A 12,830-nucleotide genomic window follows, 5' to 3' on the forward strand; every position below is an offset into this window, starting at 1 on the left:
GAGGTAATATGCTCATGTAGGTAGGGGTAAAGTGACTATTCATAGATAGTAAACCGAGAGTAGCGGCAGTGTAAAAACAAAGGGGGCGGTCAATGTAAATAGTCCGGGTGGACATTTAATTAACTGTTCATCAGTCTTATGGCTTGGGGGTAGAAGCTGTTAAGGAGCCTTTTGATCCTAGACTTGGCTCTCCGGTACTGCTTGCTGTGCGGTAGCAGAGAGAACAGTCTATGACTTGGGTGACTGGAGTCTTTTGATTTTTTTGGGGCCTTCCTTTGACACCGCCTAGTATAGAGGTCCTGGATGGCAGGAAGCTTGGCCCCAGTGATGTACTGGGCCGTACGCACTACCCTCTGTTGCGCCTTGCGGTCGGATGCCGAGCAGTTGCCATACCAGGTGGTGATGCAACTGGTCAGGATGCTCTCGATGGTGCAGCTGTATAACTTTTTGAGGATCTGAGGACCCATGTCAAATCTTTTCCGTCTCCTGAGGGGGAATAGGTGTTGTCGTGACCCTCTTCACGACGGTCTTGGTGTGTTTGGACCATGATAGTTTTTTGGTGATGTGGACACCAAGGAACTTGAAGCTCTCAACCTGCTCCACTACAGCCTCGTCGATACTAATGGAGGCCTGTTCGGCCCTCCTTTTCCTACAATCCACGATCAGCTCCTTTGTCTTGCTCACGTTGAGGGAGAGGTTGTTGTCCTGGCACCACCCGGCCAGGTCTCTGACCACCTCCCCATAGGCTGTCTCATCGTTGTCGGTGATCAGGCCTACCACTGTTGTGTCGTCAGCAAACTTAATGATGGTGTTGGAGTCGTGCTTGGCCATGCAGTCCATGGTGAACAGGAAATACAGGAAGGGGACTTGTGTGGCAGATGTTGTTGCCTACCCTTACCACCTGGGGGCGGCCCGTCATGAATTCCAGGATCCAGTTGCAGAGAGAGGTGTTTAGTCACAGGGTCCTTAGCTTAGTGAGGAGCTTTGAGGGCACTATGGTGTCGACCGCTGAGCTGTAGTCAATGAACAGCATTCTCACATAGGTGTTCCTTCTGTCCAGGTGTGAAAGGGCAGTGTGGAGTGCAATAGAGATTGCATCATCTGTGGATCTGTTGGGGGCGGTATGCGAATTGAAGTGGGTCTACGGTTTCCGGTATAATGGTGTTGTCAGCCATGACCAGCCTTTCAAAGCACTTCATGGCTACTGACGTGAGTGCTACAGGGCGGTAGTCATTTAGGCAGGTTACTTTCGCTTCCTTGGGCACAGGGACTATGGTGGTCTGCTTGAAACATTACAGACTCAGACAGGGAGAGGTTGAAAATGTCAGTGAGGACACTTGCCAGTTGATCCGCGCATGCTCTGAGTCCACGTCCTGGTAATCCATCTGGCCCCGCTGCCTTGTGAATGTTGACCTGTTTAAAGGTCTTGCTCACATCGGCTACGGAGAGCGTGATCACACAGTCGTCCGGAACAGCTGGTTCTCTCATACATGTTTCAGTGTTGCTAGCCTCGAAGCGAGCATAAAAGGTATTTAGCTCGTTTGGTAGGCTCGCGTCACTGGGCAGCTCGCGTCTAGGTTTCCCTTTGTAGTCCGTAATAGTTTGCAAGCTCTGCCACATCCGACGAGCGTCAGAGCCGGTGTAGTAGGATTTAATCTTAGTCCTGTATTGACGCTTTGCCTGTTTTGATGGTTCATCTGAGGGCATTGCGGGATTTCTTATAAGCATCCGGATTAGTGTCCCGCTCCTTGAAAGCGGCAGCTCTAGCCTTTAACTCGGTACGGACGTTGCCTGTATTCCATGGCTTCTGGTTGTGATACGTACGTACGGTCACTGTGCGGACGATGTCGTCTGACCACTTCCATATTGAGCGAGTCACTGGTACTTCCTGCTTTAGTTTTTGCTTGTAAGCAGGAATCATGAGGATAGAATTATGGTTAGATTTTCCAAATGGAGGGCGAGGGAGAGCTTGAATGTGTCTCCGTGTGGAGCAAAGGTTGTCTAGGATTTTTTTCCCTCTAGTTGCACAGGTGACATGCTGGTAGAAATGAGGTTAAACAGATTTAAGTTTCCCTGCATTACAAACACCGGCCAGTAGGAGCGCCGCTTCTGGATGAGCATTTTCTTGTTTGCTTATGGCCATATACAGCTCGTTGAGTGTGGTCTTAGTGCCAGCATCAGTTTATGGTGGTAAATAGACGTCTACGAAAAATATAGATGAAAACTCTCTTGGTAGATAGTGTGGTCTGCAGCTTATCATGAGGTACTCTACTTCAGGTGAGCAACCTTGAGACTTCCTTAATATTAGACATTGAGTACCAGCTGTTATTGACAAATAGACACACACCCCACCCCTCGTCTTACCAGACGTAGCTGTTCTGTCCTGCCGATGCACGGAAAACCCAGACAACCGTTTATTATCCGTGTCGTCGTTCAACCACGACTCGGTGAAACATAAGATATTACAGTTTTTAATGTCCCGTTGGGAAGATAGTCTCGAACGGAGATCATCCAGTTTATTCTCCAGTGATCGCACGTTGGCCAATAGAACAGATGGTAGAGGAGGGTTACCCACTCACCAACAAATTTTGACAAGGCAACCTGATCTCTCCGCCCCCTGTATTTCAGTTTTTTTCTTCACGGGAATGACGGGGATTTGGGTCTCGGAGAAACAGTATATCCTTCCCATCGGACTCGTAATTTTTTATTTAAAAACAATCTTCTTCCAGTTCGAGTTGAGAAGCTCTTTTCGGTCATAAGAGACGGTAGCAGCAACATTATGTATAAAATAAGTTACAAACAATGACGTGGAAAAAAACACAATATAGCACGGTTGGTTAGGAAGCCCGTAAAACGTCAGCCATCCCCTCCGGCTGACTCTCTAATAATGGCACCGATTTCAGTTAAATACACACATCCACTAGGGTTACAGGGGGCCATGTATCAACAAGGAGTATTTTTCTCTCTGTCCCTCCCTTCAGATGGGAGCTGGTGGACCCCATCAGTGCTGTGCTGTCTGTTTGTCCCGAGGAGCTCGAGGTGTGGAGGATGTCTGTGCTCTCTGCTGCCCTCCGGTGGCTGAGCTCTTCCTACAGTCACAACAGAGACCAGGACACAGCACCACTCACACAGGAGGACAGCATACTGAATAGACTAACAGTACTACTGGTGGGTCCACAGTCTATCATGCTAAAATACATGTTGTCTTGCATCCCAAATGACTCCCTGATCCTTATATAATGCACTATTGTTGACCCAGGGGCCATGAGATGTTTTCAGTTGATATGTCAAATTAAATGATGTTGGTTCTGTTGTACATTTACTTTTTAGTCATTTTAGCAGACGCTCTTATCCAGAGCGACTTACAGCAGGGAGTGCATACGTTTTCGTACTGGTCCCCTTGTGGGAATCGAACCCACAACCCTAGCGTTGCAAGTGCCATGCTTTATGCCATGCTTCTGGTCTCTTATTATTATTTGACCATGCTGGTCATTTATGAACATTTTGAACATCTTGGCCATGTTCTGTTATAATCTCCACCCGGCACAGCCAGAAGAGGACTGGCCACCCCTCATAGCCTGGTTCCTCTCTAGGTTTCTTCCTAGGTTTTGGCCTTTCTAGGGAGTTTTTCCTAGCCGCCGTGCTTCTACACCTGCATTGCTTGCTTTTTGGGGTTTTAGGCTGGGTTTCTGTACAGCACTTCGAGATATTAGCTGATGTACGAAGGGCTATATAAAATAAACTTGATTTGATTTGACCAACTGAGCCACACGGGACTACATTGGTAACTCAGAAGCAAACTTTTTTCTTTTTTTTTCCCCCCTCAGACTTTTCCAGAAGACATCACAGCAGCTGGATGGAACAGCTTTGTCAAGGCTGGACTGAAGTAAGGGATTGTACTTATCCTTTATTCAGACACAACTATTCTGTTGAATATAAATGTATATCATGTCTGTAGGGGGGTCCGTCGGGGGTCATGTGGTTTATCTAACCTTTTATTTCTCCAGGTTAGTCTGAGATGTATTTTCCTCTTGACATATTCAACAGTAGATGTCTGTTGTTTATGGAGAATATTTTCCTTCCCAGGTGTCGCTACAGAGACCCTAACTTCCTGAGCACCCTAAACAGGATGTTGGATCTGATGTATGGAGGTAGTGAAGGATCTAAAGACCTGGTGCCTCTACCTACCATCCACATGATGGCCTCCAGCCACTCCCTGTTCCTACCCATCATGCTGGGAGACGAGGAGGACCTTAGTGGGAACACACAGGTTAAAGGTACAGGACTCTAGTGGAAACAGCACCAAATGACTTAAATGAAACAGACAGGTTAAAGGAGTTGGGGGCCATTTTGTTGTTCTCTATATGTTTTTATTCTAACAGCCCATCCAGATCACAAGTTTGCTTTTCCCAGAACTCTTTATCTTGGTGGTGTTTGTGCCCACAACCAGTTATCTAAGTGGTGTTTCACCCAGCACCAGTTATCTAAGTGGTGTTTTACCCAGCACCAGTTATCTAAGAGGTGTTTTACCCAGCACCAGTTATCTAAGAGGTGTATTTACCCAGCACCAGTTATCTAAGAGGTGTTTTACCCAGCACCAGTTATCTAAGAGGTGTTTTAGCCAGCACCAGTTATCTAAGAGGTGTTTTAGCCAGCACCAGTTATCTAAGAGGTGTTTTAGCCAGCACCAGTTATCTAAGAGGTGTTTTAGCCCAGCACCAGTTATCTAAGAGGTGTTTTAGCCAGCACCAGTTATCTAAGAGGTGTTTTAGCCAGCACCAGTTATCTAAGAGGTGTTTTAGCCAGCACCAGTTATCTAAGAGGTGTTTTAGCCAGCACCAGTTATCTAAGAGGTGTTTTAGCCAGCACCAGTTATCTAAGAGGTGTTTTTACCCAGCACCAGTTATCTAAGAGGTGTTTTAGCCAGCACCAGTTATCTAAGAGGTGTTTTAGCCAGCACCAGTTATCTAAGAGGTGTTTTAGCCAGCACCAGTTATCTAAGAGGTGTTTACCCAGCACCAGTTATCTAAGAGGTGTTTTACCCAGCACCAGTTATCTAAGAGGTGTTTTAGCCCAGCACCAGTTATCTAAGAGGTGTTTTAGCCAGCACCAGTTATCTAAGAGGTGTTTTAGCCAGCACCAGTTATCTAAGAGGTGTTTTAGCCAGCACCAGTTATCTAAGAGGTGTTTTAGCCAGCACCAGTTATCTAAGAGGTGTTTTAGCCAGCACCAGTTATCTAAGAGGTGTTTTAGCCAGCACCAGTTATCTAAGAGGTGTTTTAGCCAGCACCAGTTATCTAAGAGGTGTTTTACCCAGCACCAGTTATCTAAGAGGTGTTTTTACCCAGCACCAGTTATCTAAGAGGTGTTTTTACCCAGCACCAGTTATCTAAGAGGTGTTTTTACCCAGCACCAGTTATCTAAGAGGTGTTTTACCCAGCACCAGTTATCTAAGAGGTGTTTTACCCAGCACCAGTTATCTAAGAGGTGTTTTACCCAGCACCAGTTATCTAAGAGGTGTTTTACCCAGCACCAGTTATCTAAGAGGTGTTTTACCCAGCACCAGTTATCTAAGAGGTGTTTTTACCCAGCACCAGTTATCTAAGTGGTGTTTTAGCCCAGCACCAGTTATCTAAGAGGTGTTTTACCCAGCACCAGTTATCTAAGAGGTGTTTTACCCAGCACCAGTTATCTAAGAGGTGTTTTAGCCAGCACCAGTTATCTAAGAGGTGTTTTAGCCAGCACCAGTTATCTAAGAGGTGTTTTAGCCAGCACCAGTTATCTAAGAGGTGTTTTACCCAGCACCAGTTATCTAAGAGGTGTTTCACCCAGCACCAGTTATCTAAGAGGTGTTTCACCCAGCACCAGTTATCTAAGAGGTGTTTTACCCAGCACCAGTTATCTAAGAGGTGTTTTACCCAGCACCAGTTATCTAAGAGGTGTTTTAGCCAGCACCAGTTATCTAACACTAAACACTGTATGTAACACACTAAACACTGTATGTAACACACTAAACACTGTATGTAACACACTAAACACTATGTAACACACTAAACACTATGTAACACACTAAACACTGTATGTAACACACTAAACACTGTATGTAACACACTAAACACTGTATGTAACGCACTAAACACTATGTAACGCACTAAACACTATGTAACGCACTAAACACTATGTAACGCACTAAACACTATGTAACGCACTAAACACTATGTAACGCACTAAACACTATGTAACACACTAAACACTATGTAACACACTAAACACTATGTAACACACTAAACACTATGTAACACACTAAACACTATGTAACACACTAAACACTATGTAACACACTAAACACTATGTAACGCACTAAACACTATGTAACGCACTAAACACTATGTAACGCACTAAACACTATGTAACACACTAAACACTATGTAACACACTAAACACTATGTAACACACTAAACACTATGTAACACACTAAACACTATGTAACACACTAAACACTATGTAACACACTAAACACTATGTAACGCACTAAACACTATGTAACGCACTAAACACTATGTAACGCACTAAACACTATGTAACGCACTAATCACTATGTAACGCACTAAACACTATGTAACGCACTAAACACTATGTAACGCACTAAACACTATGTAACACACTAAACACTATGTAACACACTAAACACTATGTAACACACTAAACACTGTATGTAACACACTAAACACTGTATGTAACACACTAAACACTGTATGTAACACACAACACTGTATGTAACACACAACACTGTATGTAACACACAACACTGTATGTAACACACTAAACACTGTATGTAACACACTAAACACTATGTAACACACTAAACACTATGTAACGCACTAAACACTGTATGTAACGCACTAAACACTATGTAACACACTAAACACTGTATGTAACGCACTAAACACTGTATGTAACGCACTAAACACTGTATGTAACGCACTAAACACTGTATGTAACGCACTAAACACTGTATGTAACGCACTAAACACTATGTAACGCACTAAACACTATGTAACGCACTAAACACTATGTAACGCACTAAACACTATGTAACGGACTAAACACTATGTAACGCACTAAACACTATGTAACGCACTAAACACTATGTAACGCACTAAACACTATGTAACGCACTAAACACTATGTAACGCACTAAACACTATGTAACGCACTAAACACTATGTAACGCACTAAACACTGTATGTAACGCACTAAACACTGTATGTAACACACTAAACACTGTATGTAACGCACTAAACACTGTATGTAACGCACTAAACACTGTATGTAACGCACTAAACACTGTATGTAACACACTAAACACTGTATGTAACGCACTAAACACTGTATGTAACGCACTAAACACTATGTAACGCACTAAACACTATGTAACGCACTAAACACTATGTAACGCACTAAACACTATGTAACGGACTAAACACTATGTAACGCACTAAACACTATGTAACGCACTAAACACTATGTAACGCACTAAACACTATGTAACGCACTAAACACTATGTAACGCACTAAACACTATGTAACGCACTAAACACTATGTAACGCACTAAACACTGTATGTAACGCACTAAACACTGTATGTAACACACTAAACACTGTATGTAACGCACTAAACACTGTATGTAACGCACTAAACACTGTATGTAACGCACTAAACACTGTATGTAACGCACTAAACACTGTATGTAACGCACTAAACACTGTATGTAACGCACTAAACACTGTATGTAACGCACTAAACACTGTATGTAACGCACTAAACACTATGTAACGCACTAAACACTTTGTAACGCACTAAACACTATGTAACGCACTAAACACTATGTAACGCACTAAACACTATGTAACGCACTAAACACTATGTAACGCACTAAACACTATGTAACGCACTAAACACTGTATGTAACGCACTAAACACTGTATGTAACGCACTAAACACTGTATGTAACGCACTAAACACTGTATGTAACGCACTAAACACTGTATGTAACGCACTAAACACTATGTAACGCACTAAACACTATGTAACGCACTAAACACTGTATGTAACGCACTAAACACTATGTAACGCACTAAACACTATGTAACGCACTAAACACTATGTAACGCACTAAACACTATGTAACGCACTAAACACTATGTAACGCACTAAACACTTTGTAACGCACTAAACACTATGTAACGCACTAAACACTATGTAACGCACTAAACACTATGTAACGCACTAAACACTATGTAACGCACTAAACACTGTATGTAACGCACTAAACACTGTATGTAACGCACTAAACACTGTATGTAACGCACTAAACACTGTATGTAACGCACTAAACACTGTATGTAACGCACTAAACACTGTATGTAACGCACTAAACACTATGTAACGCACTAAACACTATGTAACGCACTAAACACTATGTAACCCACTAAACACTATGTAACGCACTAAACACTATGGAACGCACTATGTGTAACACACTAAACACTATGTAACACACTAAACACCAGACGTTAACACACAGTTCTCTGTCTGCTATCTCTTCCAGAGGCCCTGGTCTCTCTCCTGCTCAGCCTAGTGAAGAGAAGTCCTGCTGTCTGTAACAGCAGCCACTTCGTAGTTCTACTGGGAGGGTACGGAGCTACTCTCAGTACTACAGGTAACCGAGCTGTTCCTTCTGCGTGCTTTTAAACGTCTTCTATTCTACATTTGGCTGACGTGTCGTTTCTGTGCAGATCAGAAACTGTTTCTGCTGCTGCAGGAGTATGAACGAAACGGCATCAGTCTGGTAGACTTTCAGTAAGTTTATTCATTTTATTATCTTTCATCTCAATAAGTTGTCTGTGTTCGCGCGTGCGTGCTATTACACTGATATTTGTGTGTGTGTGTGTGTGTGTGTGTGTGTGTGTGTGTGTGTGTGTGTGTGTGTGTGTGTGTGTGTGTGTGTGTGTGTGTGTGTGTGTGTGTGTGTGTGTGTGTGTGTGTGTGTGTGTGTGTGTGTGTGTGACCTGCAGGTGCATGCTTTGGGGCCCAGCGGCGGTTGAGCACCATAAGGCCCGGAGAAGCCTGGGCGCTTCCTTGTGGCAGCAACCCAGCTCTGAGGACCTCCTGGCTCTGCTCAGCCCTGACACCATGATCAACACCATTACTCACTTCCCCCTGCAACGCAGGATCATCCTACAGGTAACCCACACACACACACATTATGTTTAGATACTGGAGTATTTCCTGAACATGTGACCTGACAAAGAAGGGACTCTGGACCTTTTTAATTAGACTAACTAGTCCCCAGATTGTTTCCTGATTTATATATTCCGGGGGAAACTCTTGGCCCTGTTCATGTGGTGCAACAATAAGATGGCTGTGTGATATGACACTACACTCGTCTTTCTTCAACAGGAGGGTAAAGAACTGATTTTCAAAGATGAGGAAGTGAAGGATCTTGGGAGTGTGTACGACCCGTGTTTCCTCCTGCCTCTGTTCAGCGCCATGCTTCAGCCAGGTGACGACGACGACCAATTAACAAACACCTGAACATCAAAGCGTTTAAACATCCAAGCATTTAAACAACACACTTTACTGAAAAATTTGACACAGTCAAAAGATAGTGAGACATGAAAACAAGAATTTTACACATAGGTTAAAAATACATCAAAAATATAACGAAAGAACATCGCTGTGCCAGTAGGCCAGACTTAAGAAGGCGTTCCTCGCTTATTTAGCGCCAATGTTTGTGAAACCACTTTATTTTTATTTTTTATGAATCTATAAATCCCTGATTATGTGACATCTAAATATACGTTGTGACGTTGAACCAGTGCTGTTGTTACTGCACAGCCTTCTTGCTCAACCAAACTGTTGTCCTTCCCTGTGACAGAGTCTGTGATAGACTGTCTGAAGTTTGTGTCGAGTCATGGCCTTGGTGTGACGATGGTGTCCCTGAGTAGTTATGACCCCAAGCTGAGGGCAGCGGCCTACCAGGTCCTGGCTTCGTACCTCCACCATCTGGAGGCTGCTCGCTTCAGAGAGAAGAGACAGGTACACACACACACACACACACACACACACACACACAATCAGGCTCACACACACACCACACACACACACACACACACACAATCAGGCTCTACCATACCCCGTTCAAAGGCACTTCAATATTTTGTCTTGCCCATTCACCGTCTGAATGGCACACATACACAATCCATGTTTCAATTGTCTCGAGGCTTTAAAATCCTTCTTTAACCCATCTCCTCCCATTCATCTGCACTGATTTTGAAGTGAATTTAACAAGTGACATCAATAAGGGATCATAACTTTCACCCGGTCAGTATGTCATGGAAAGAGCAGGTGTTCCTAATGTTTTGTACACTCAGTGTATATAGGGGAAAAGACGGTCATTTCAGACACACCAGACATTGCCTTGTACACGAGTGGTAATGTTCTGTATTAACCAGGTCTGTCTCTCTCGTGTCTCCCCAGCTGTTGTACCTGCTGAACATGGTAAAGAATGGGATCAGACAGCAGAACCTCAGGATGCCCTTCTTACTGACCACGTACATCACTAAGGTGGCCCAGCAGATGCTGAAACCAGAGGACCACATGTACGTGGTGGTGAACCGCTTCCTGCTCTCCCATCAGTGTCTGGACTTCAGAAGGGTTCCGGAGTTCTTCAAACTGTTCTACAGCTGTGACATGGAGGTACCGTATTACAGTAGTATTACAGTAGTATGGTGTTACAGTAGTATAGTATTACAGTAGTATAGTGTTAGTATTACAGTAGTATAGTGTTACAGTAGTATGGTATTACAGTAGTATAGTGTTACAGTAGTATGGTATTACAGTAGTATGGTATTGCAGTAGTATGGTATTGCAGTAGTATGGTATTACAGTAGTATGGTATTGCAGTAGTATGGTATTGCAGTAGTATGGTATTGCAGTAGTATGGTATTACAGTAGTATGGTATTACAGTAGTATAGTATTACAGTTGTATTACAGGAGTATTACATTAGTATAGTATTACATTAATATAGTATTACAGTAGTATAGTATTGCAGTAGTATGGTATTGCAGTAGTATGGTATTACAGTAGTATTACAGTATCACAGTAGTTTAGTATTACAGTAGTATTACAGTATCACAGTAGTATTACAGTATCACAGTAGTTTAGTATTACAGTAGTTTAGTAGTACAGTATTACAGTAGTATAGTATTACAGTAGTATAGTATTACAGTAGTATAGTATTACAGTAGTATAGTGGTATAGTAGTACAGTAATTTAGTATTACAGTATGTTAGTATTACGGTAGTATAGTATTACAGTAGTATAGTGTTAGTATTACAGTAGTATAGTGTTGGTATTACAGTAGTTTAGTATTACAGTAGTTTAGTATTACAGTAGTATAGTATTACAGTAGTATAGTATTACAGTAGTATAGTATTACAGTATTACAGTAGTATAGTATTACAGTAGTATAGTATCACAGTAGTATAGTATCACAGTGGTTTAGTATTACAGTAGTATAGTATTCCAGTATTACAGTGGTATAGTAGTACAGTAATTTAGTATTACAGTATGTTAGTATTACGGTAGTATAGTATTACAGTAGTATAGTGTTAGTATTACAGTAGTATAGTATTACAGTAGTATAGTATTACAGTGGCATAGTGTTACAAGTGGTATAGTATTACAGTAGTATAGTGTTAGTATTACAGTAGTATAGTGTTAGTATTACAGTAGTATAGTGTTAGTATTACAGTAGTATAGTGTTAGTATTACAGTAGTATAGTGTTACAGTAGTATAGTGTTGGTATTACAGTAGTATAGTATTACAGTAGTATAGTGTTAGTATTACAGTAGTATAGTATTACAGTAGTATAGTATTACAGTAGTATAGTATTACAGTAGTATAGTATTACAGTAGTATAGTGTTACAGTAGTATAGTGTTGGTTTTACAGTAGTATAGTATTACAGTAGTATAGTGTTGGTATTACAGTAGTATAGTGTTACAGTAGTATAGTATTACAGTAGTATAGTGTTGAATGAAATAGGTGGCTGAGAAACTATTCTGTCAATTTGGATTGGTGTTTTGTCCAGTTATTAAACGTGGATGCTGTGTGTTTAGCCCAGTGGATGTTATCAGTGTGGAGGTGACTCATCCGTGATATGATGTTGTCTCTCCTCTCAGCACAAGGTGGAGAGGGAGTGGATTCTGTCTGTCCTAGAGGAGGGCCTGACAGACAGACATTGTTATGAGCTGTTGGACCAACAGGGGATCTTCCAGACACTGCTAGGATTCTGCTGCAGCCCACTCTGTGACCAACACACTCGGGTACAAACACAACCACACACACGCGCACGCGCCAGGAAAGATGTAGCGGCAGACACAGTTGACCAGTAGCATTTTAATTTACCGGACATTTAGAGAAATGTACCTGACCAACATGCATTGGGTGGGTAACCTGATTTAGGGGCGTCCACCCACGGTGCTCAGAAGGACAGAAAGCACATTTCCATTGTGGTAATTCATCTTACACAGAACATGTCAGTCGAGGATGAAACGACGTGTTTCTCTACTTTGAACATGTTACAATAAATGTCCACATGTACTTTTCCTCAGCCAACAAGACCAGTAACAAACAGCAACATCACCGGTCTATTCATAGGCAGCGTGTCAGTGTCTAGTTTGGGGAAGTACATTTTCAACTTTTTAAAATGAACCTTTTTAAAATGAAGCATTCCTACGCGTCATCACATTTTATAGACT

At 42.4% G+C, this 12,830-nt stretch overlaps 1 protein-coding gene across 1 annotated transcript in view; it reads left to right on the forward strand.

The window, feature by feature from the left end:
• urb1 (URB1 ribosome biogenesis homolog) overlaps positions 1-12,774 on the forward strand; it is a 46,485-nt gene extending 33,711 nt beyond the window's left edge. The window contains exons 24-33 of the mRNA XM_071360267.1: positions 2,982-3,168; positions 3,828-3,886; positions 4,087-4,277; positions 8,613-8,723; positions 8,800-8,863; positions 9,079-9,247; positions 9,464-9,566; positions 9,942-10,102; positions 10,544-10,762; positions 12,252-12,774. Of these exons, the coding sequence (XP_071216368.1) occupies positions 2,982-3,168; positions 3,828-3,886; positions 4,087-4,277; positions 8,613-8,723; positions 8,800-8,863; positions 9,079-9,247; positions 9,464-9,566; positions 9,942-10,102; positions 10,544-10,762; positions 12,252-12,464 (1,477 nt within the window). The 3' untranslated portion in view covers positions 12,465-12,774. The remainder of the gene's footprint in view (positions 1-2,981; positions 3,169-3,827; positions 3,887-4,086; positions 4,278-8,612; positions 8,724-8,799; positions 8,864-9,078; positions 9,248-9,463; positions 9,567-9,941; positions 10,103-10,543; positions 10,763-12,251) is intronic.
• Positions 12,775-12,830: the final 56 nt, after the last annotated feature.

This window comes from Salvelinus alpinus, chromosome 22 (assembly GCF_045679555.1).
Source record: "Salvelinus alpinus chromosome 22, SLU_Salpinus.1, whole genome shotgun sequence".
Classification (NCBI taxonomy): Eukaryota; Metazoa; Chordata; class Actinopteri; order Salmoniformes; family Salmonidae; genus Salvelinus; species Salvelinus alpinus.